The following is a 22,596-nucleotide window of genomic DNA, read 5'->3' as shown; positions in this document are numbered from 1 at the left end:
GTATCTGCAATATTAGAATGTAGCCAAGTTTCAGAAATTGTTATGATATTTGCTTTGTAGAGAGTGACCCAGGCCCGTAGAAGGTTAATTTTCGAGGGTAAACTCCTTATATTTAAATGAATTATTTTAAGCCTTTTACTAGTTCTATTATATTATCTAATTTAATATATTCTTAAAAGTGGGATTTCACTGAGATAGGAGTTAGGCGATGGTGAGCAGGGCAACCTAGACAAACATACACACACATACCAGACATATACATAGACATACATTCTGTCACAAACATAGACATCTAGAGATGAAGACAAACAAAGACTTGCGTGAGACATATTTTGTATTCTTGCATGTTTCAGCAGATCCAGGTATCAATGAAGGAAAAATGGAAATAATGGCTTATAAAGAAGACAAAAAAACAAAGAAAACCCTAGTTTGAATAAATGGTAGGCACAACATATAAAATTAAATTACTATTTCATCTTTCTATTTTGCCAATATCAGCCATAACCAAAAGCAAGGGCCTATGAGAAGTCTGCATTCCAATTTTACAACAATTATTACATCATCACGTTATAGCGTGTATGCACTTTACAGTAGATAGCAATGTCTCCTGCTCAGTTATGCAGTTTATCAAAAGCTTTGCCAAGTCTTCAAGTAGAAGTCATCATAACTGTTTTCTAATGGAAGCAAATATTTCCAGTGTTCTCAGTCTATATCCAAACAAGTTTAGTGTCACATTTTAATTGATAAGGCCACTTAGTACTCACTACTCCATAGATGAAAGAGACTCGTCCCGGCGAATATAGTTCTCTGCGTCGGCTGGACAGCGGAAGCTTCTGGTTTTTCCGTCCTCAAGTTTCCGCAAAGTACATGGATATATCCGTTACAGAACCTCATGTTTCCATCTTCCCCAGTGACCTAGTTTCCCCGTTCTGTTGATTAGTTCATTTGATCCACCTGTGTCTCGTTAATCATCCCATCACCTTGTTTAGTTCCTTTGTCAGTCTCGTGTATATATACCCTGTGTTCTCCTTCACTCCTTGTCCGTTCTCGTTGTTGTCTACATGTGTGTATGCTATCTCCTGCGTTATTGATTAAAATCCCATTCCTGTGGAAGTCTGTGTTTACCGTGTCTCTTAAACTACAGCCACACGTAACAGAAGAACGGACCGAAACAGTTTTTTGCGGCGATTTTCTTTTTGTTACTTTTTTCCCCTTTTTCCGTCACCATGGACCCTGCTGTTGCCCTTTTATGCCTGGTGCAGAGGGACCACTCCCTGGAATCGCACACCTTGGATTTTTTGGAGTTGGCGTGCCTCACACACTATCCTGACCGCTGGCTCTGCGTGTTCTACATCTCCAGCCTTAGCGAGCGGTCCCGGGCACGCCTCCCAGGGAGCGGTCCTCGGAAGGACTTTGCCGCACTCGTGGAGTGGGTGCTGGTGAGTAACGACTCACCCTTCACCATCGGCCCCGCGGAGGATGACTTCGCCACCGGTCCCACTCCACTGCCAGAAGCCAGTCAGCCACCATCGACGAACGTCACAACGGAGATGTTTCACGTGCCCACTGCAGACCGAGGAGGCCAGCCTGCCACGATGGATGAGCCTGGACCGAGGAAGGGATCGGACGGTACCATCGCCCCGGAGCCAACCTCACATCAAGGGTCTGACCAGGTGCGCGAGCCGGTTACATCATCTGACGTCAAGGGAGTGCTTGTGGAGCTCGAGGGCTGGAAGGAAAGCTCCGCCCACAACGCCACCACGATGGGAAAAATGACTGACACTGGTAAATATTTTGAGGAACTGAAAGACATTTTTATGGATGATTTAATAGATTTTTTCGGAGAGGTGACTTCCCATTCCCCTGATTCTCCTGTTTTTAACGAATCTCCTGAGCCTCCAGAGGACCAATCTCCAGTGTTCTCCAGTTCTCCGTCTTCTGAGTTCCCTGTCTGCCCACCCAGCCTCCCTCTCCCGCCTCCTCCGTCACCCAGTCTCACAGCCAGTTCCTCAGCCCCACCATCATTTCTGCCTTTCAGCCGCTTGACATCTCCCACATGCCAGGTGGGGATGTCAAGCATCTTCAGGCCCTCCACTCCATCCATTCAAGAAGATCCCCTGCCTCCACTTCCAGCCTCCATGCCCTCTGCTCCACCTCGGCCCGTTGACACTTCGGTGTCACCCTGGCTCCTCCCTCCCTCGGCTCCACCGGACACCATCGGCCATACGGCTTCTCCGGGCTCCCTCTTCTTTCCGGCTCTGCCTTGGTCAGTCGTCCACCTGCCTGCACCTACGGCTCCGTCTGGCTCCTCCTTCCCTCCAGCTCCGCCTACATCCTCGGTCCCTCCGGCTCAGCCTCTGCCCTCTGGACGTCCGCCTCCTCCTCAGACGCTCGTCACCATGGCTCCTCCTCAGTCTCCAGGACCATCGACTGCGCGTGGGCTCGTCGGCTCTTCAGTTCCATCTGGGTCTCCAGCTGAATCTCCGTTGGTCATCCCCAGGGTGTCGTCTGCCCCCAAGCTGACTACACCATGGCTCCTCCCACCTGCGACTCTACCCTGGGGCCTCGTCCTGGCTGGCTTCTGGGGTAACATCTGGCTCCTCCTGCTCCTGGCTTTCCCTTGGCTCCTCCCACCCTCCACTCCCCCTTGGACTGTCATTATTTTCCATGGACTCTTTTCTTTTGTTCGTTTGTTTTTTCTCCGCCCTCCTCCTGAACCCCCTCCCTCCCTCCTCTGTTGGACTCTTACGGCGCGAGGACGCGCCTATCCGGGAGGGGGCGAACTGTTACAGAACCTCATGTTTCCGTCTTCCCCAGTGACCTAGTTTCCCCGTACTGTTGATTAGTTCATTTGATCCACCTGTGTCTCGTTAATCATCCCATCACCTTGTTTAGTTCCTTTGTCAGTCTCGTGTATATATACCCTGTGTTCTCCTTCACTCCTTGTCCGTTCTCGTTGTTGTCTACATGTGTGTAAGCTATCTCCTGCGTTATTGATTAAAATCTCGTTCCTGTGGAAGTCTGTGTTTGCCGTGTCTCTTCAACTACAGCCACACGTAACAATATCATTGAATACTTGATATCCATTTCCCGGAATTTCTTTTTAACAGCATCGAACTCGCGGCGTCTTTTCGTCAGATCAGCGCTAAAATCCGGGAAAATATGGACTCGCGATCCCTGGAAAAGCAGTTCCTTTTTTTCTTTAGCCAGACGTAGGATGTGAACCTTATCCTGGAAGCTGAGAAACTTCACCAGAATCGGCCGTGGTCTGTCGGTTTTGTTCCCAGGCAGGAAAGTTGGAGTGCGATGCTCCTTCTCAATAGGAGCCGAAGTCGAAAAACTTTCATTGCCCAGGAGCTGTGGAATTAACTGGTTCATAAATGCAATGGTGTCCCTGCCTTCAGACTTTTCAGGAATATTTATGAACCATAGATTACAAGCACGGCTCCTGTTTTCAGCATCGTCAACTTTGGCTCTGAGGTAAATGTTTTCCTTTTCAAGTAGCTTCACGCGTTTGGTGAGATCCTCCACATTGTCCTCGTTGGAGCTCACTCTTTGTTCCAGCATATTTATCTGGTCACTTATTGTTGACACAGAGTCTGAAGAATTGCATCCCAAATATGCTTGAGTGTGATATCCGCGGCTTGCTCCATTGTTTGCTGGCGTGGTGTGGAGTATTCTCAATATGGTTGTCTCAAAATTACTTCATTAAGGAGCTTTGTTGTTTAGTTATTTCACAGACCGATCAGATATGCAGAATATCAATGGTTAGTAGCCAGTTTATATCAGAAAATCCTGGATCTGCAACACACACTCAGAGTCAGGCAGCCATCTTGAAAAGAGAGTTAACAATCAGTTCAGAGAGTTAACAATTTTTGGGTGAACTATACCTTTAATGCATTAACTAGTATTAACTAATACTGAACAATGCATTTGTTACAGTATTTATTAATCTTTGTTTATGTTAGTTAATAAAAATACAACGGTTAATTGTTAGTCCATGTTAGCTCAGTTCCATTAAATGATATTAACAGATAAAACTTTTCATTTTAATGATATATTACTAAATGTTGAAATTAACATGAACTAACTTTATTACATAATAAAACCCAGAAGTACAAAGTTGTTTTGCAGCTTGCTTTCAATAAAAGCTGTTTTTGGGCTTTGGAGATTTGAGTTCTGAAATGTACAGTATGTTTTTTTAGCACAATGACCTCTTATATGTGAAAAGATCAAGGATAATTTTATATGTCAATTTATGAGACTTTTAAGAAAAATGATGCCCCTTAGTTCCCGTTAAACAGAATTTCCCATGGTTCCAAAATGTTATGTTGGTGGCGCTAATGGCTGATTGGCTCAAAAGCAAACACAGCAGTCTTCAGGTGGTACTTGGAGCCAGCCAAGCAACTGCCATTGAGATGAATGCTAACTGATAGTGTTCTCCCGGTCTATTGGAGCTTCCTGGGTAGTACTTATGTAAATAGACCAACAGTAAATGTGCACTGAAAATGTCACAGGTTCAATTCAAGGTATCAGCAACCTGTCAAATGAAGAATTACTGAGAGCACCTGCCACTATTGTCCCCTTAGCCCCAGGCTGCTGTCTTTGCAATTGGTGTACTGTGAGGAGAAATGTCCTCTTCATGAAAAGAAGCTAGCTGTAGCTTGCTTGTGGATAAAAATCCTACACACAAGATCTCACAGCATTCACAAGCCTCAACGGACCATTCACGGACCAGTTGATGTCTCCAGTTGAGTTTTTGTTCCTTCCTATTTTTCTTCCTAGTCTTTGTAAATTGGCTTTGGAATAATATGCATTATGAATTGCATAATATAATTGAAATATATTCCAAATTAAGTTTCTGTGGGTTTTTTTGGTATTGGTATTTGGTATTAGGTGGGTAGTTAAATGTGTGTTTTTATGAATGTCTGAGAAAAAAAAAAATCTGGTACTGGTACTGGTACTTGGTACTTTTCTGTAAAGTCCCATTAATGTATGCATTAGAAATGCATGCTATGTATTTTTTAAAAATGTTTAGAATTTTATCATATTAGTGTGACTTCTGATGAATTAGGGGCATTTTTGCATTCCACTGCACTACTTTTCAATAGTTTTTCCAAGTAAACATTGTAGCGAATTAACTCAAAGGGGAAATATTAATAATTATTAATAACTCAATATGATTTATTAATTATGATTAATTATGAATATGTAAATCGGTTAATCAGATTTACTGGATATAGCTACATTAATCTTAATATTACCATCAAATAACATGTTGTCCAGGGAACACTTAGTGTTGTTTAATAATTCTAAGAAATGTTCATTTCCAGGTTATGGAAAAATAACATTCTTATCGCACCGTGCTACTTAGAGCATAGGTTCGGGTCTATATCACTTAAGAGGCAATTCATTAGCAGATGGAGTCAGAACCAAACATGTATTGTGCACAATCTTTAATAACTAACTCCCAAACACATAACTAAACTAACAAACACATAACATAACATAACATACACAAATGTAGGTCAGAATGAGTAATGATAGAGTTGAACCGGAAGAGGTACTGTTACTAGAGCTATAGGAAAGTCGAAGACACTCTGGAAAGGACTCATCAGTTTCTTTTAGCAATAGCAAAGGTAAGTTTTACAAATCAATACTAAATCGCTGTTTAGCATTAAAATGTACGATACTTGCAATGTGCCCTTAGGCTGAGGAGCGTCGGATCTGCAGGTTGAGGATAAATCTTGAGGTTATCGTCTGAAGTTGTTGCCAGTCTGTTGGGTGATGAGCACATGGCTGGGTGTTGTAGGCTGGGGGCCTACAAGCCTTGCGGGCCGGGCCTAGAGAGGCCGGCCGCAAGGAGACCGGTTCGGTAGTCCAGAAGCAAGGAAGAAGAGAGGGAGTGGCCTTGTTCTCTAGCTTTTAACCTCTGGTCAAAGTCCAACCTCTTAAAATTGATGCAGCCAATGAAGGTGTTGTGTTTCCGGTTGACAACACTCCCCCTTGTTGGGGCTTTTATGACTGAGCAAGATTAAACTGGCTGAGCTTTGAAGAAGGACTATTAAAGATTCTTGTAATACTTATGTGTTGTGCAGGTATGGACATACCGCACATGCGAGCATTCAAATCTTCCCGCTGGGAACCCATAGACACTAAACATGTCATAATTGAAGTTACTTTAAATGTATCATAAAACCACATACATACGTGAATACAATGATTGTAATGCAGCAATGGTAATAATGGATAATATTTAATCTCCTGGGATTGTTAATGTTTATTTATAAAACAGTCTGTCTGTACATTAATGCAAGAGAGTCTGTGTTATGTTTGGATAATGCAGGAGAGATGCACGTTTTGTGTGTCTCTTCTCTGCTCATCATGCGGCAGCACATTCCTCGGTGCAATAAACTTTTAACTGATAACTTCTCGGGGGAATGGGGACAGTCAAATCCCAGAGTGAGCTTAAAACTATTGGTGAACTAACAAATAATTGTGTCTGATTTGTCTCAGTCATTACAACATGCACTATACATATGTTTTTGACCATTGTCTTGCACATGACACAGTGTTCTAAAAAAGCGGCTCTCAAGGTAAAATATGCTAAACTTTTAGAAAACATGTCTCTAGACTGGCTCACATTCTACTGCTTGCAAAATTCACACATTTTGTGTGAATGGCCCCTTAGGATACCTCAGAGGTTCTATGCATGGATTTAAACTTTAGAAGGAAGATTTTTTTGTAGGGAAACTAAAACAGTAGGCTTCACAAAAAGTTAATTTTATTCTGTGATTTCCCAAGATTCTGTCTCATAATCTACATTAAATTACTTAGCAAATTACAAATTAAATTACAATTTTAAATAAAACACATATGATGGAGTCATTTGATCACTTTTTATCACTTATCTTAATGGCCAATAATGTACTTTTAAATGTCACAGTTGCTTGCTGACAAAATAGCTCAAATATGATACAATATCATCTGCATATAAAGCCACTACATTACCAGGCAGTTAATTGCCTTCTTAATTGCATGAAGATGCCACTTTGCTTCAGTTGTTTTAGCCAATATGCTTTAAATTTGTGTAATTAAGAAGTGAAAAGGGCTCAGGGACTGCTTCAAAAGAGTCCCTGTGCCAGACCACATTCATTTCCCTAATTAATAGCTAGCCTTCACAGTCTTCTACAGCTTGTGTGTTTTTGGTAGACATTGTTAAAGGAAAACTCCCCAAAACAAAAATTTCTATCATTAATTAACCCCCATATCTTTCCAAACCCATAATGCTGTTATTTTTCCATGAAATACAAGTGGAACCATTTAAGGCTTAGTTCACCCCAAAAAAAATCTGTCATTAATTACTCACCCTCATGTCCTTCCAAACCCGTAAGATTTGTTTTTGATGAAATCTGCGAGCTTTCTGTCCCTCCGTTGGCACTACCACTTTGAAGCTTCATAAAGTTCTTAAAGAGATTGTAAAACTAATCCGTATGAGTCGAGTGAAGTGATGTGGCGTAGCCAAGTATGGTGTCCCATACTCTGAATTTGTGCTCTGCATTTATCCCATCCAAGTGCATGCACACAGCAGTGCGCAGTGAACAAACATACACACACCATGAACACACACCCGGAGCAGGTGCCTTGCTCAAGGGTCTCACCTCAGTCGTGGTATTGAGGGTGGAAGAGAGAGCTGTACATTCACTCCCCCCACCGACAATTCCTGCTGGTACTGAGACTCGAACCCGCAACCTTTGGGTTACAAGTCTGACTCCTAACTATTAGGCCATGACTGCCCCACAAAATTGAGCACTTTAGTTCAAATTTTCTGAAGAGACCTTTATATGCTCGCTTTATATGATGAACAGATTGAATTTAGGCTTTTATTCACATATAAACATTCATCAACTCACATCAGTGGTAAACGGAAGCTCAAGCATGTTCACTTGACATGCAAGAACCAATGACGTTCTTGTGTTTTACGCAGCATGTTTGAGCTTCGGCAAGAACCACTGAGGTTTTTTCTCAAGCATTAAGCAGGTTCGGTTGAGCTTCTGTTTATGTTTACTAGTTCACTTATTTGTGAATAAATTAAATCTTATCATCATATAAAGCGATTGAGTCTCTTCATAAAATTTGGACTAAACCGTTTAATTCATCTGGATTAGTTAATCTCTTTATGAACTTTTTGAAGCATCAAAGTGGTAGTTGCGTAGCTGTCAATGGAGGGACAGAAAGCTCTCAGATTTCATCAAAAAGATCTTTTTTGTTCTGAAGATGAACAAAAGTCTTAAGGGTTTTGAATGACATGAGTGTAAGTAATTAATGACAGAATTTTCATTTTTGGGTGAACTATCCTTTTAAGGGTCTTAAAGGGATCTTTTAAACTCCACTTATGTTTCATGGAAAAATTAGCTCTTTTCCATACAACACACATTTTTTTTAACCTGAATTCAAATGCAAATGACATGTCAAAGGTTTAGTGGAGGGAAAGATTTGGCATTTTTGAGCTATACAAAATGTGATTGATGTGGTACAGTAATATCTCAATTAACTGGATTTATTCACGTCATAATATTATTTTTATGACTGGTTCACCATGAACACATTAAGTTGCATCAAGTGAAGAATATTTCGGGTCAGACCAGTAAGAAATAACTGTCAGGTAGTAACATTTTCAATTTCAACAGTTAAGGTCAGGCAATTCTTGCTTGTCTAAAACATTAAGGAATAAGCTCTTATGTGCATCGCTGAAGAAGCTTTGGGTTTTGAAATGAGCTCATTATCTAGTGTAATGTTCATAATGTATTCATTTTATTATTTTTTTTTTTTAACATTTTTAACATAGAAAGGCAGATCTGATGTAATAGTCTGAATTTGTGGGGCCACTGCAAATCAAATATTTCCAAAAAGCTTAATTTAAGTCACCTTTATTTCAGTGCTTTATACAAGACAGATTGTTTTAAAGCAGCTTTACAGTAATGAACAGGAATTTAATGATCAGTGATGCAAACAAAATTTATGATGTAAAGCTGCTCTAAAAAAGACAATAGTGTCATTATTCAGCTGAAGTCAGGTCAGTGTTGATTCAGTTCAGTTTAAAGGTGCAATATGTAATGTTTTTGAAGTAAAATATCTAAAAACCACTAGGCCAGTGTTATATATTTTGTTCACTTGAGTACTTACAATATCCCAAATGTTTCCAACTATTTGTAAATCATGAGAAAATTGCAATTTTAACCAAGGCTCCGGGACATGTGAGGAGTCGCCTGTCAGTTGCGTCATACCCGCGTTACCCCCAGTTTCCGGTTTTATTTTGTAGAAACCATGGAAACACCAAAGACGCTTTAAAATATGAAATTTTTTAATAGACAAGGGAACAACTGTTTTGATATACTTATAGAAAGAAAAAAAATTGTTGTTATATAGCTCAACACGTTTAGTCTTATTGTTTAAATCAATTTTCTTGATTTTTTGAGAGTACCATGCTTTACCATGCCTCAGAGAAAAACACTATTTTGTCAAATAGCTAACATAGCATAATCAGATGCAGCTTTATTTTTATTAACAGTAATACATAATTTTCTCCATCATTGTTACAGTAGACTGAGGACAGACACAGATGTAACGTAACACAGTAGTTTTATTTGACCACAGGAGAGCAGGGAGAATGAAACAGGTAAGAGAACTGGAAGTAGTTTGACTTGAGCAGATAATACGTGGGATAGTTACTGTCCTTTTCCTTGCAGGGAGATAGACGCTGGAGACTGGAGATCGTTGGAGCACTTGGGAGCTGACGGGAACACACTCACGGAGCAGACGAATCACACAATGGGTAAAGACACGATGGAGACAGGTAGGTATGCGAAGAGGAATCCTTGAGGTAAGCATAAACATGAAGGGTATGCAAACGAGACCGGACGTGGAGTGCTGTGTGCGTGAGTGCTTTATAGTGCTGTTGATGAGGAGAGTGATGAGGTGCAGGTGGCGGTGATCAGTACTCTGGAGAAGGTGCGCGCTGTGATTGGGTGACGTTGGAACCTGACGTGTCTGTGACAGTAACCTGGGACTCAGCTTTCTGCAGGGCAGACGCAGTCTGATGTCACGGGTGGATAGCCAGACCATCTGACCAGGCGTCTGCCCGTTCGACTGGGGGTGGTATCCAGATGTCAGGCTGACGGCCACACCTAGGAGTGAGTAGAAGGACTTCCATACTCGGGATATGAATTGAGGCCCTCGGTCGGAGACGATATCCTCTGGGATTCCGAAGTATCTGAAGACTTGGTTGAAGAGTATTTCGGCGGTCTCCATTGCAGTAGGTAATCCAGGAAGTGGAATTAAACGACATGACTTTGAGAACCGGTCCACAACAACTAGGATGGTGGTGTATCCGTCTGAGACAGGGAGATCAGATATGAAGTCCACTCCTAGGTGTGACCAGGGGCGATCTGGAACGGGCAGCGGAAGGAGTTTCCCAGCTGGCAGATGACGAGGAGACTTGGAGATGGCACGCTCCCTACAGCCCTGCACGTACCTTCTGACATCGGCAGCCATCCCTGGCCACCAGAAGCGTTCTTTCAGCAACGAGAGGGTCTCATTGGCCCCCGGGTGACCAGTGCCAAGTGACGTGTGGGCTGAGTGAATGGTGGGAGTGCGTAGTGTCCGTGGAAGATAGAGCAAGCCTGGTGTACAGCCCGGCGGAGGGTTAGTGGAGGCATTGGAGGAGGGAATGGTCTCTTCTGACCATGTTATGGGACTCACGATAAGGGAGCTAGGAATGATGGGTTCTGGTTCCTCTGTCTTTTCCTCAGGGGCATGTAGACGGGAGAGAGCATCCACTTTTACATTCTTCGTACCAGGGCGGAAGGAGATCGTGTAGTTAAAGCGGGAGAAAAACATGGCCCAGCGAGCTTGTCTAGGGTTCAATCTTTTTGCAGAGCGAAGGTACTCCAAGTTTTTGTGGTCCGTTAGTACTAGAAAAGCATGTTTGGCTCCCTCCGGCCAATGCCTCCTCTCTTCCAAGGCAAGCTTGACCGCTAGAAGTTCCCTGTCTCCGATGGAATAGTTGACTTCCGCCGGGCTGAGCTTGCGGGAGAAGAAGGCGCATGGATGGAGTCTACTTGGGGTCCCCTGCTGCTGCGATAACACCACTCCCACTCCAGTGGTAGACGCGTCCACTTCGACGATGAATTGCTTCTCTGGGTCAGGATGTATGAGTAAGGGAGCGGTGGTAAAGGCTTCTTTGAGCTGGTTGAAGGCGTTGGTGGCTGCCGGGGTCCAGGACAGAGACTTGGGCTGGTTGCGGAGTAAACTGGTGAGTGGATGGGCGATAGAGCTGTAACCTTTGATGAAACGTCTATAGAAATTTGAGAAAACGAGGAAACGCTGGAGTTCTTTTATGGTGGTGGGTTCTGGCCAGTTGGTTATGGATTCCACCTTCCTCTCGTCCATCCGGATGCCACTGTGGTCGATGTTATATCCCAGGAATGAAACGGAAGGTTGATGGAAAGTGCACTTTTCGGCCTTGAGGAACAGATGGTATTGTCGAAGGCGGGTGAGGACCTCCGCAACGTGTTGGCGATGTTCGGCCTGGCTCCGGGAGTAGATGAGAATGTCGTCAATGTAGACCAGGACAAACCGGTGGAGAAACCCCAGAGCACCTCATGAATGAAGTCCTGGAATACGGAGGGGGCGTTGACTAGTCCATACGGCATGACCAAGTACTCGTAGTGGCCAGTAGGGGTGATGAAGGCGGTCTTCCACTCGTCCCCCTCACGTATCCGGATGAGGTTGTACACGCTGCGGAGGTCCAACTTCGTGAACACAGTGGCACCACGGAGATGTTCTAGGGCCGCTGGGACGAGAGGAAGGGGATAACGGAATTTAACAGTTATCTTGTTGAGTGCATGGTAGTCAATACAGGGCCGCAAGCCTCCGTCCTTTTTAGCCACAAAGAAGAAACTGGAAGCAGCAGGGGAAGTAGACGGCCTGATGTAACCTTGGGCGAGGGCTTCCTTGATGTAATCCTCCATGGCCTTCTCCTCCGGGATGGAAAGAGGGTAGATCTTTCCCTTAGGCACTGGTTCACCCGGCAGCAGGTCGATGGCACAATCCCATGGCCGGTGTGGAGGCAGCTTGGAAGCCCGCTGAGGGCAAAATACGTCGCTGAAGGGGGCGTAACACTCGGGGATCGCAACAGAACGTTGTTCAACAGGACTTTCGATGGACGTGGCGCAAAGAGAGAGATCAGGTGAGGAGGTTGGTGGAACTGGCAGATCTGTCAAACAGTGCTTGAAGCAAGTGTCGCCCCACTTCAGGACTTCGCCCGTCTTCCAGGAGATGGTGGGATTGTGCTGCTCCAACCAGGGGCGCCCCAGAACCACGTCAGCAGTGGAGTCCTCCAGAACCAGCAGATGCGCCTCTTCTTGATGTAGAAGTCCAACTTGGATGTTAACTGGACCTGCCATGGTGCGGACGCGCTTACGGCTCAGGGGTCGGCCGGTTATGGAGCAGATCTTGTAGATGGTCGGAGTCGGAGAGGTCTTGATACGTAGTTGGTGACAGAGGGCACCAGAGATGAAGTTGCCGGCGGACCCCGAGTCGATGAGCGCGACCACTGTAAGGGAGACATTGGCGGCAGTAAGATTGACGGCAGTAGTGAGTGGTTTCATTTTGCGAGTAGCAGGGGTCGTGGCGGTCGTGTGGGGCATGCTGCAATCACATGCCCCGGTTCACCACAGTAGAGACAGAGACGAAGGGTAAGACGGCGGCGGCGTTCTTCATAGGATAGACAAGAGTTTTCCACATCCATGGGTTCTTGAGCTGGTTCTGGAGTGCTGACGGGTTTGGATCGGCAGAGTGGCACGGTGGAGAAGAACTGGTCCTGGTGCTCTTGGAGGCACGCCTGCATGCGAGTGGTGCAGCGGATGGAGAGCTGGATGAACTTTTCTAGGCCGTTGGTGTCCTCGCATGCAGCGAGTTGCAGCCGCACCTGAGGTTCCAATCCTTGCCGGTAGTTCGTTATCAGGGCTTGTTCGTTCCATCCGCTGAGTGCTGCAAGCGTTCTGTATTGCAAAGCATAATCATAAATGGACATGGATCCTTGTCTCAAATTATACAGTTTCTCACCAGCTGAAGAGTCTATGATGGGTTTCCCGAACACCTCCCGGAAGTGGGAAATAAACGACGAGTAGGATTGGGTTACAGCGCCCTGCTGGGACCAGATGGAATCGGCCCACTTCAATGCTTTGCCGCTGAGCTGAGAGATGATGAACGCTATTTTGGAGGTGTCACTCGGGTACAGGTGCGACTGCATCTCAAGGACCAGTGTGCATTGCAGCAGGAACCCGCTGCAATCCTCCGCCGATCCTGAGTAGGGCGCCGGTTTGGCCATGGGACTGGCGTACGGCGGCAGTGAAGGAGGAGTGTTGACGTGCTCTGTGGGGTTAGCTGGTGCTGGTGCAGGTGAAGGTTGAGGAACTGGAGATGGTGCCGATGGATGGATGGTCAGTGTGCGCCGGAGCGCATCCACCAAATCCTGAAAGGGGTCGGGTTGGCTCATCCTGGGTCAGCGGTGTTGGTCCGGTCTTCTGTTACAGTAGACTGAGGACAGACACAGATGTAACGTAACACAGTAGTTTTATTTGACCACAGGAGAGCAGGGAGAATGAAACAGGTAAGAGAACTGGAAGTAGTTTGACTTGAGCAGATAATACGTGGGATAGTTACTGTCCTTTTCCTTGCAGGGAGATAGACGCTGGAGACTGGAGATCGTTGGAGCACTTGGGAGCTGACGGGAACACACTCACGGAGCAGACGAAGCACACAATGGGTAAAGACACGATGGAGACAGGTAGGTATGCGAAGAGGAATCCTTGAGGTAAGCATAAACATGAAGGGTATGCAATCGAGACCGGACGTGGAGTGCTGTGTGCGTGAGTGCTTTATAGTGCTGTTGATGAGGAGAGTGATGAGGTGCAGGTGGCGGTGATCAGTACTCTGGAGAAGGTGCGCGCTGTGATTGGGTGACGTTGGAACCTGACGTGTCTGTGACAATCATACAATGTTTTAAAATTAATTGCATGCCATTTATCAACACAAGCCATCCAGTATTTAATACGATATTCTAAAATCGATCTATCTTACTGCAGTGTCTCTCAAACAAGTGTCTCACAGCAGCCACCGAGCAAACACACAGAGTAATGTTATAACATTTTCAACACACTCAAATGTATCTAATATGAGTAACAGCTGCGTTACCTCATACTCATGACCGGAAAAGCGGAAGCGGTGCCGGCGACTGTGACATAATAAAAGTTCCGCTGCTCGTGAGGCGTGTGTTATGCAATCGCTTCAGCTCCTCGTTCAGCTCCCACAACACTCGGCCCTGCTCTGCTTCATACTACAGTAACGTTAATAATCTCATCCATGAACATGAGTTCTTCCCGACTCCAATCCCTATTCTTTAGCACTGTCCGTTGCGATGGAGACCACATGTCCCAAGATTCCGCTCTAAAACTTGGCGTCATCAAACTACGCCTTTGTTTTCAATAGGCTTCTAGTGACCTCTAGTGGACAAAATTATTACATATTGTACCTTTTAATAACTAAATTTTACTTAGAAATGAGTTAAATTCACCTATAATTTGCTCTACTGAAGATAATATGTTGTTCACTTTGAGTCATTGTTGGCATTTGGCATTGTTCACTTTGAGTCAGTTCAATGTTGATTCAGTTCATTTCAGTGACAGTGTCGAAGTTGCAAAAATAGTCAATTATGAAACAAAGTTGAATCAACTATAAATCAGCTCTGCAGAAAACTGGGGTCATTGTCCAGCACTATTCAGTTCAAGTTTTGCTTCCAATAGTGACAGTGGAGTCAGATCAATAATAGTACTAAATATCAATTGTCCGCAACTAAGCAAGCTAAAGGCGACAATGGCAAGGAAGTCATTTGCCTCGTGGAAGCAGACATGTTGAGATCACATGACCAGACGAATATTACTAACTTTCTAATACCATTGCAAATGTGGTCCCGTTCTACATATATAATATTGTTTTCTTCTGACACTGTGGCAGAAGAAAGCCCAGTTCTTAAAGGTGCCATCGAACGTTTTTTTACAAGATATAATATAAGTCTAAGGTGTCCCCTGAATGTGTCTGTGAAGTTGCAGCTCAAAATACCCTATAGATTTTTTTTTTTTTAATTAATTTTTTTAACTGCCTATTTTGAGGAATAGTTAGAAATGCGCCGATTCATGCTGCGGCCCCCTCCCGAGCGCTCGACTCTATCACTGCTTAAACAAAGTTCACACAGCTAATATAAACCTCAAAATGGATCTTTACAAAGTGTTCGTCATGCAGCATGTCTAATCGCGTAAGCATGGTATTTATTTGGATGTTTACATTTGATTCTGAATGAGTTTGATAGTGCTCCGTGGCTAACGGCTAATGCTACACTGTTGGAGAGATTTATAAAGAATGAAGTTGTGTTTATGAATTATACAGACTGCAAGTGTTTAAAAATGAAAATAGCGACGGCTCTCTTGTCTCCGTGAATACAGTAAGAAACGATGGTAACTTTAACCACATTTAACAGTACATTAGCAACAAGCTAACGAAACATATTTATAAAGACAATTTACAAATATCACTAAAAATATCATGTTATCATGGATCATGTCAGTTATTATCGCTCCATCTGCCATTTTTCACTGTTGTCCTTGCTTGCTTACCTATTCTGATGATTCAGCTGTGCACATCCAGACGTTAATACTGGCTGCCCTTGGGTAATGCCTCGATCATGGGCTGGCATATGCAAATATTGGGGGCGTACATATTAATGATCCCAACTGTTACGTAACAGTCGGTGTTATGTTGAGATTCGCCTGTTCTTCTGAGGTCTTTGAGATTTATATAAGAAGGAGGAAACAATGGAGTTTGAGACTCACTGTATGTCATTTCCATGTACTGAACTCTTGTTATTCAACTATGCCGAGGTAAATTAAATTTTCAATTCGATGGCACCTTTAAGGAGGTCAATAGTGATACCTTCTGTTAGGTAGCTAGCTGTAATCATTTCAAAGGCTTAATTAACATCCTTAGGGGTAAAAAAACAAACAAACACCATGACATTACATGACCTGCGTTGCTGTATATTCTCTGACACATAGAAGGCAGTGGTATGTGAACTCAAGCTTTTATATCTAGAAACTGCATTCATCTATTTGTGTAGAGGCCTATACTTGATGACAGTTCCAGTCTCTTACACATATAGGGCTATTTCCATTTGCAGTTTCCATTTAACTACTAGTGTTTTTTTCTTTAACACTAAATTGTAAAATGTTTCACACTCTATTGGTTTCTGCTGAAGCAATCACTCTGGTCTTCTGCCAGTCACTCTCTCTCTCTCTTTGTGACTTCAGCACTGAGCTTCCCTCCAGCTTAATTTAATTTGTTCAAGACAAGCACTGCTGCCATGGCCCAGTGTCTCTTCCTGGCCTCATCACAAGCCCTGAGCAACAGGACAGTCACTGACCCAGCCAGGACTTCCTTCAAGGTCACATGATGTTGTTTTCAGACAGAAATAAGAGGGAGAGCTTTTTTGTTTTGCTTTCGTTGCAAGAGGCAAGTTTCATTAATTATACCATTTGATATAAAATTATACCATTTCATTACATATATACACAACTTTATGAAATATTTGATTCTTGTCAGCCAATCAACAGTCAAATAACAGTATATTTCTGTAATGACTGCTAAAACTGAATAATTGACCACTGTCCCAGGCATCTAATCTTTGGAACATCATTTGTCTACATAATGTACAAGTAAACTAACAAAATCGTTTTGTTAAGTAGCTTTGCATTGGGGTCCTGATCAACCTGTTGGGGATTATTTAGCATCTTCTGACTCTACATTAACTACATATTATGCATATAGAGAGCCTTATTGGCTGAGAAGCAATTTGGCAAACAAAACAAATGTAGTCACATTTATTTACCCATTTAACCATTGATCTTTACCCATTTAACCCATGATTTCCAATTTTTTTGTTTTTTACATCTTCACTGATGAATTTAAGTTTTCTATTTGTATGAGCCTTGTTTAAAGCTGTTGTAAAATGGTGATAAATACACTTTTATGATCACGCATTCTGTATGAATGCAGTGAGTGGCATGTGGCTTGGCAACTGAAAACATCCTCACTATTACAATTACCGTTAATAATAATTAATCCTTTTTACCCTGTTCTTTGTCTGGCATAACACCCTTTAGTCATGGTAAAATCACTGTAAGGCACAGCCTCAAGTGTCTTACTGCTTTAATTGATCAATTGCATGCCACATAAAAATAAAGCAATAATTTACATGTTCTCGATTAAACTGGGTCACCATAAAATGAACGTTTCTGAGCCTCAACATCAGCACCCCTGCGAAATATTGTGTATGTGCTTGTGCTTATATAACATTGCTGTGGATATTCACTCTATATCTGTGATCCTCATTTGTGCACATGCCCTCATCAGCCAGACTGCTTCAGTTGTCACTGCACAGTTTGTTCCCTAAGGTTGGCCGCCATCTGCCACTGCCGCGCATGACTAGCTGGTGACCTATAGCCAATGATAAGAATAGCCATGGTGTAGTGTGCAGCTGCAAGATGAAGCCTAACATCAACTGACATCCTGCTCTCTCTCACAGTATTGTTGTTTGTCCGTGATGAAGCTGTGGTCCAAAAACAAACATCTTTTGTCTCATTTTAGATCTACAAGAAATTTTATACAACTGACGAATTTGCTCATGACCCATACATGGGGCTTGAATGGACACATTTTTCCACAAAATGGTTAAGGTTAAAAAGTATCAACAAAAGAATTAGAATGTGAAAATATATTTGTAATAATATACACTGCAATTCTGAAGATTTTACATCTATGTTCTTTCAATTCAGTCTGTGGTGCTTAAACCCTCTATTAGTCAAACATCTTTTCGTATGTTAATTCGCAGGTAAGAATTCGCCAAACTTTACCCTTCATAGACATAAGAATGTGAAAGTTTTGCATTTGCAGTCTCATGAGTTGTATTCACTCTGTAGTCACTACTGAGCAAAAGTGGATTCAGACACGCCCTAAGTGCACTTGCGCCGTGCGCTTTAGACCGTGCACTTAGATCGTTAAAATAGGGGCCAAAGTCTAGTGTGACCACAGAGTATTTCAGCACAGTGGTCTTAAAGGGTTACAATATTTTTTAGAGCCACCTATAATGCTAGTGAGTTTGTTTTTTGTTTTGTTTTTTTGTGCCAAAAACTGTGGTGATTTTGTTTCTCCATGACTATTTACACCCTCTCACAGACCCTTTAAACTGGCTTTTTTGCTTTCAGGAATTCTATGTAAACACCCTCTTCTCTTGTGAAATGAGAAACAGGACCAATACATTGCTGCAGATTGTAAATAATAAAAGCCTCTTTGCACTCTTTTATCTTAAAAAAAGATAGGCCTTATTTGTTAACATTAGATAATGTAGCTAGCACTCAAAAGAAACTCAAAATAAGCATGTTTTTACTGCAGTATTAATATAAATACAATTGTTCATTGTTTATGTTAGTTCACAGTGCGTTAACTAATAATTTTTTTAATTTAAAAATGTAATAAATGTTTAAATTAACAGTAAGATTAACAAATTCTGTAGTATTGCTCATTGCTAGTAGTTCATGTTAACTAATGCACAGTAGAAATTTGATTCATCATAATATTCATTTTTAAAAGCAATTGACAATAATTGCCAACAGTTAGTTATATTCTGATTACATTTCAGTCCACTTTCATCACATTAAGAACAATTATGCAAGCTATTTGATGGAGCAAATATAACTACTTTATAATTACAAATATAACTGTACTTTTTACATGGAATGCAAGAACAATGCAAATGAAAAAATCTAGATAAATATAAAATATAAATCATAAATTTCAAACATTTAATTATTAATTAACATTAATGTCAAGTGAACAGTCTGTAATAAAATAAGAATGAATAATCAAACTACAAGCAATAGCGAATATAAACATGAAATATAAATATTATATATATATATATATATATATATATATATATATATATATATATATATATATATATATATATATGAAATATAAAATTACAAAAGTTATTCAGTCAAGAGCATTGAGTGATTTTTTTTTTTAATTTTTTTTTTTTTTTTTTATTAACATTAAAAACAAAGACAGTAGCAGGAGTATTAGGCTGCTGTCACTTTAAGAGCTAATGCACTGATCCAATATACTGATAATATTACACATTGATACTATTACCCATTGATCCTCATGTCACACTGTGGGATTTCAGCAGTCATTTATGTCAAACTATACGACAGGCAAGATGCGTTAAAAACGGACGCGGCATAAATTGTCTGCAGATTTACATCATCAACCCATACACGTTCGGTGATTGTGAACTGCATTACACACGGGACTGAAATGCTGGCTAACAAAGAAATCTCTAGCATTAATTTTCATCATGTCTTGGAAAAACAAGTCAATTTGACGGTCGTCGTCGTCACACTGCCAGAATTTTGTCAGAGGTAAAATTTTATCGCAACGGTCGTTAATTGGCTGTCAGTGAATGTCAAACTACAGATTTTAGCCTAGGATCAGAGGAATCTTTTAGGATTTTCAAAATTTGTCTCATACGACCAAATCATGGCCAAAATCGTACAGTGTGCACCTGGCTTAATTTTGTGTGAAACTATCAATGTTCAAGAAGTTCAAGAAGTTGTGAAGGAGAGCTCAATTCAGTATTCACATGCCGTCAGATGCTTAAAAATACATGCAAATGATAAACTTTCATGTCGACGCTGGACTGGTCCGATCAGGACAGTAACAGTTCTGTCAACGAGCCTAGCATGTGCTCTCTCTTTCTCTCACGGTGAGTGCGCGTGTGTAAGAAAAAGTGACAGAGGGCGCTCTCAGCCAAGCGACAGTGTGTAAAGCTGAGAAGGCAATGAAATTATATCTGCGCTAAAAGTATTTTTAGCCTCTAACTCAATTACAGGAGACTGTAATTGTACAGTTTACTAGCCATTGGCTAATTAAATAAATGTTTTGGTTGCCTCCTGAAATTTGGTCGCATATGCGAGTGATTTAGAGCCCGCATTGAGGGTAAGCATGTAAAAGACATTTTATAGTGATGTTTTAACAGTTTCCTTAAACTCAGTCACAGTTAGGCAATGCTACATTCCAGCAGGCTATCAGTGCTGTGAAGACGATCTTTGACATGTTTCCACTAGTAAAGTTCTCTTGTGCTTTAATTTGCATAATCCATTGTGTAATTGTGTGTAGCTTATGTACTTAACAATAACTCACATCTACAAACATTCACTGCAGTTGACAGATATTCCATGCTCAAGTGAGGAAGCAGAAATTGAGGAAGTGTGTGTGTTTGTGTAAAAATATTATGATAATGTTCTGCACATTTTAGTGGTTTTCCACGATTTGTGTATGACCTTCAAAATTGAAGCATTTCCAGCAGATCACAGTATTCAACTTCACTGTGTATGTGTGTAAAATATGTCATTTATTTTCTTGCAGTTGGAAGGTGAAGAGGAGCAGAAGCGGTTTGAAGAAGGGAAAGCACGCTACCTGCAGAACAAAGCAAAGAGACTCGCAGATAAGGAGCGTCAACAATGACTTTAACAACACCATATTGTGTTGTAGAAGAAAGTTCTGGAATAATAGAGCATCAACGTACAACATACTATATTAAGAACCTCTTTTATTCTAAATGTAGCTCACCCAATAGAAAGAAAAATATAGGTTTAATTGACTATTGTCTGCATTTACCAAAGCACTTTGTGTGTATATTTATCTCAAGAAACAAAAAATTTAAATGTTTTATTGTAACAAGTTATTTGTGAAATCTGCAGAACTGTATTATGCACAAATAAAAGCCTACTAATGTAGCAACTGATTTGCTGTTAAATATCTGTTAATTGTACCATAATGCTAGATAGACAGATTTATATGATCAAACTGCTTTTAGGTTTTTTTTTTCTTTTAATTTCTCTGGATGTCAAGAGCACACAGTCACAAATATGCAGATAAACCCAGGAGCGGGAGTTTTATTGCAGTTTTAGAGAATTGAACAGGTGAAAACAATAAACAATGAATTGAATGCAATGATCGGAACTTAAATTGAGTGTAATAGTTTGTTTACAGGAGATCAGTCAGACTCACAAAGACACAGGGAAACAAGGGTGACAGGAAACATGGTAAAACAAAAGGAATGCATTTAAGAGGCCATTTACACGATGACAGTGTTCTAAAAATTGGAAAAGTTTTCCTTTGTGTTTTTTTGCATACAGACGAATGTTGTCAAAGCTATTCCATTCACATGGATCTGCGAATCCACTGGAAACTCAGAGTTTGTTAATCCCAAGAAATGGTGCATTTTAAGTGAATTTTAATTAAGTAAAATTATTTACCAGTGTAGTAATAAAAATAATCTTAATGCAAATGGAAAACAAGATTATTCGGAGTGCCTATTACTAAGTGCAATGTTACACAAGGTTTCAGTAGTGTTGGCAGTAGTGCGTAAGGTGCATAGAACTGACTTGTGACGCCATTGACCCTGGTTTGAATCCAACCTTTGCAGAGCTCACTCTTCCCATCACATATCACATCAGAAAGGAATTTATTTTCAATAAAACTTAAGAAAATGTTCTAAAAGTGGAAGTAAAGCACCTAACGAGTGTTTAATAATGATAAAAGTCTTTATAATTGTAATAATAATTTACACACTGTTATTATTGCATCCTGTTTTTGTTTTTTTTTGTTTTTTTTGTTTTTTTTTTTGTTTTTTTTTTGCCCATGGAATACCATGAAAATGAATATTAGTTCAATAACCTACCGTTCTGCAAGTTTAGAATTTAACTTGTATTGAAGTATGCAGACATCTTTTTGTAGGGTGCTGTTGCCATGGTGAATCGTAATATCGGAGCTCCATTGATCATGGCTTTTCATAGTCGTGGTGTATGCGCTTAACTCAGAGTCAACCTGCTTAGAGTTGACTGAACTGACTCAATTTAGCTGTTCTAAAACCGAAAACTCAGAGTAAAATTTTAACTCATAGTTTGTTGAACCTCCTTTCTGGAATACACCCCAAGCAAATAGTTGGCAAATTCATTTTTTTTTAGAAACACTAGGTGCCTACAGGCTGAACACATAATACCCATGTGCACGTTTTCACAAATTTTATTTATTTATTTATCTATTTGTAGTTTACACAGAGACGATAATGGTATTCTATTTTTTCTTAAAACTTCTGAACAGTTTTTCCCAAAATCATAAAACTGGTATCTTTTGATTCAGTGCAGCATGCCGAGTTGAATGATACCCAATTTCCCATATTGGCTATTTTGTGTGTTAACCATGTTGAATTGGCAAAATTGGCTCAGATCTTCTTCAGACCATGCCGGCAAAAAGTTATTAAAAGCTTTTTGATTGACCAAACTGTTCTTGAATAAAGTGTCAACAAATTTGATGGCATGGTGGCTATAACTCAGAAATGCTATATAATGCTATATA

At 41.3% G+C, this 22,596-nt stretch overlaps 1 protein-coding gene across 4 annotated transcripts in view; it reads left to right on the top strand.

Moving 5' to 3' along the window:
- The window catches only part of acot7 (acyl-CoA thioesterase 7), a 165,254-nt gene extending 143,686 nt beyond the window's left edge, over nt 1–21,568 (top strand). For 2 of the 4 annotated variants that reach the window (XM_067395332.1, XM_067395334.1), the window contains exon 9: nt 20,602–21,563. In XM_067395332.1, the coding sequence (XP_067251433.1) occupies nt 20,602–20,700 (99 nt within the window). In that variant the 3' untranslated portion in view covers nt 20,701–21,563. Of the gene's footprint in view, nt 1–20,601 lie in introns of all 4 variants that reach the window. The other 2 variants (XM_067395333.1, XM_067395331.1) reach the window with 2 other exon arrangements.
- Nucleotides 21,569–22,596: the final 1,028 nt, after the last annotated feature.

This window comes from Chanodichthys erythropterus, chromosome 9 (assembly GCF_024489055.1).
Source record: "Chanodichthys erythropterus isolate Z2021 chromosome 9, ASM2448905v1, whole genome shotgun sequence".
Classification (NCBI taxonomy): domain Eukaryota; kingdom Metazoa; phylum Chordata; class Actinopteri; order Cypriniformes; family Xenocyprididae; genus Chanodichthys; species Chanodichthys erythropterus.
This window is presented reverse-complemented; position numbering and strand designations above follow the sequence as displayed.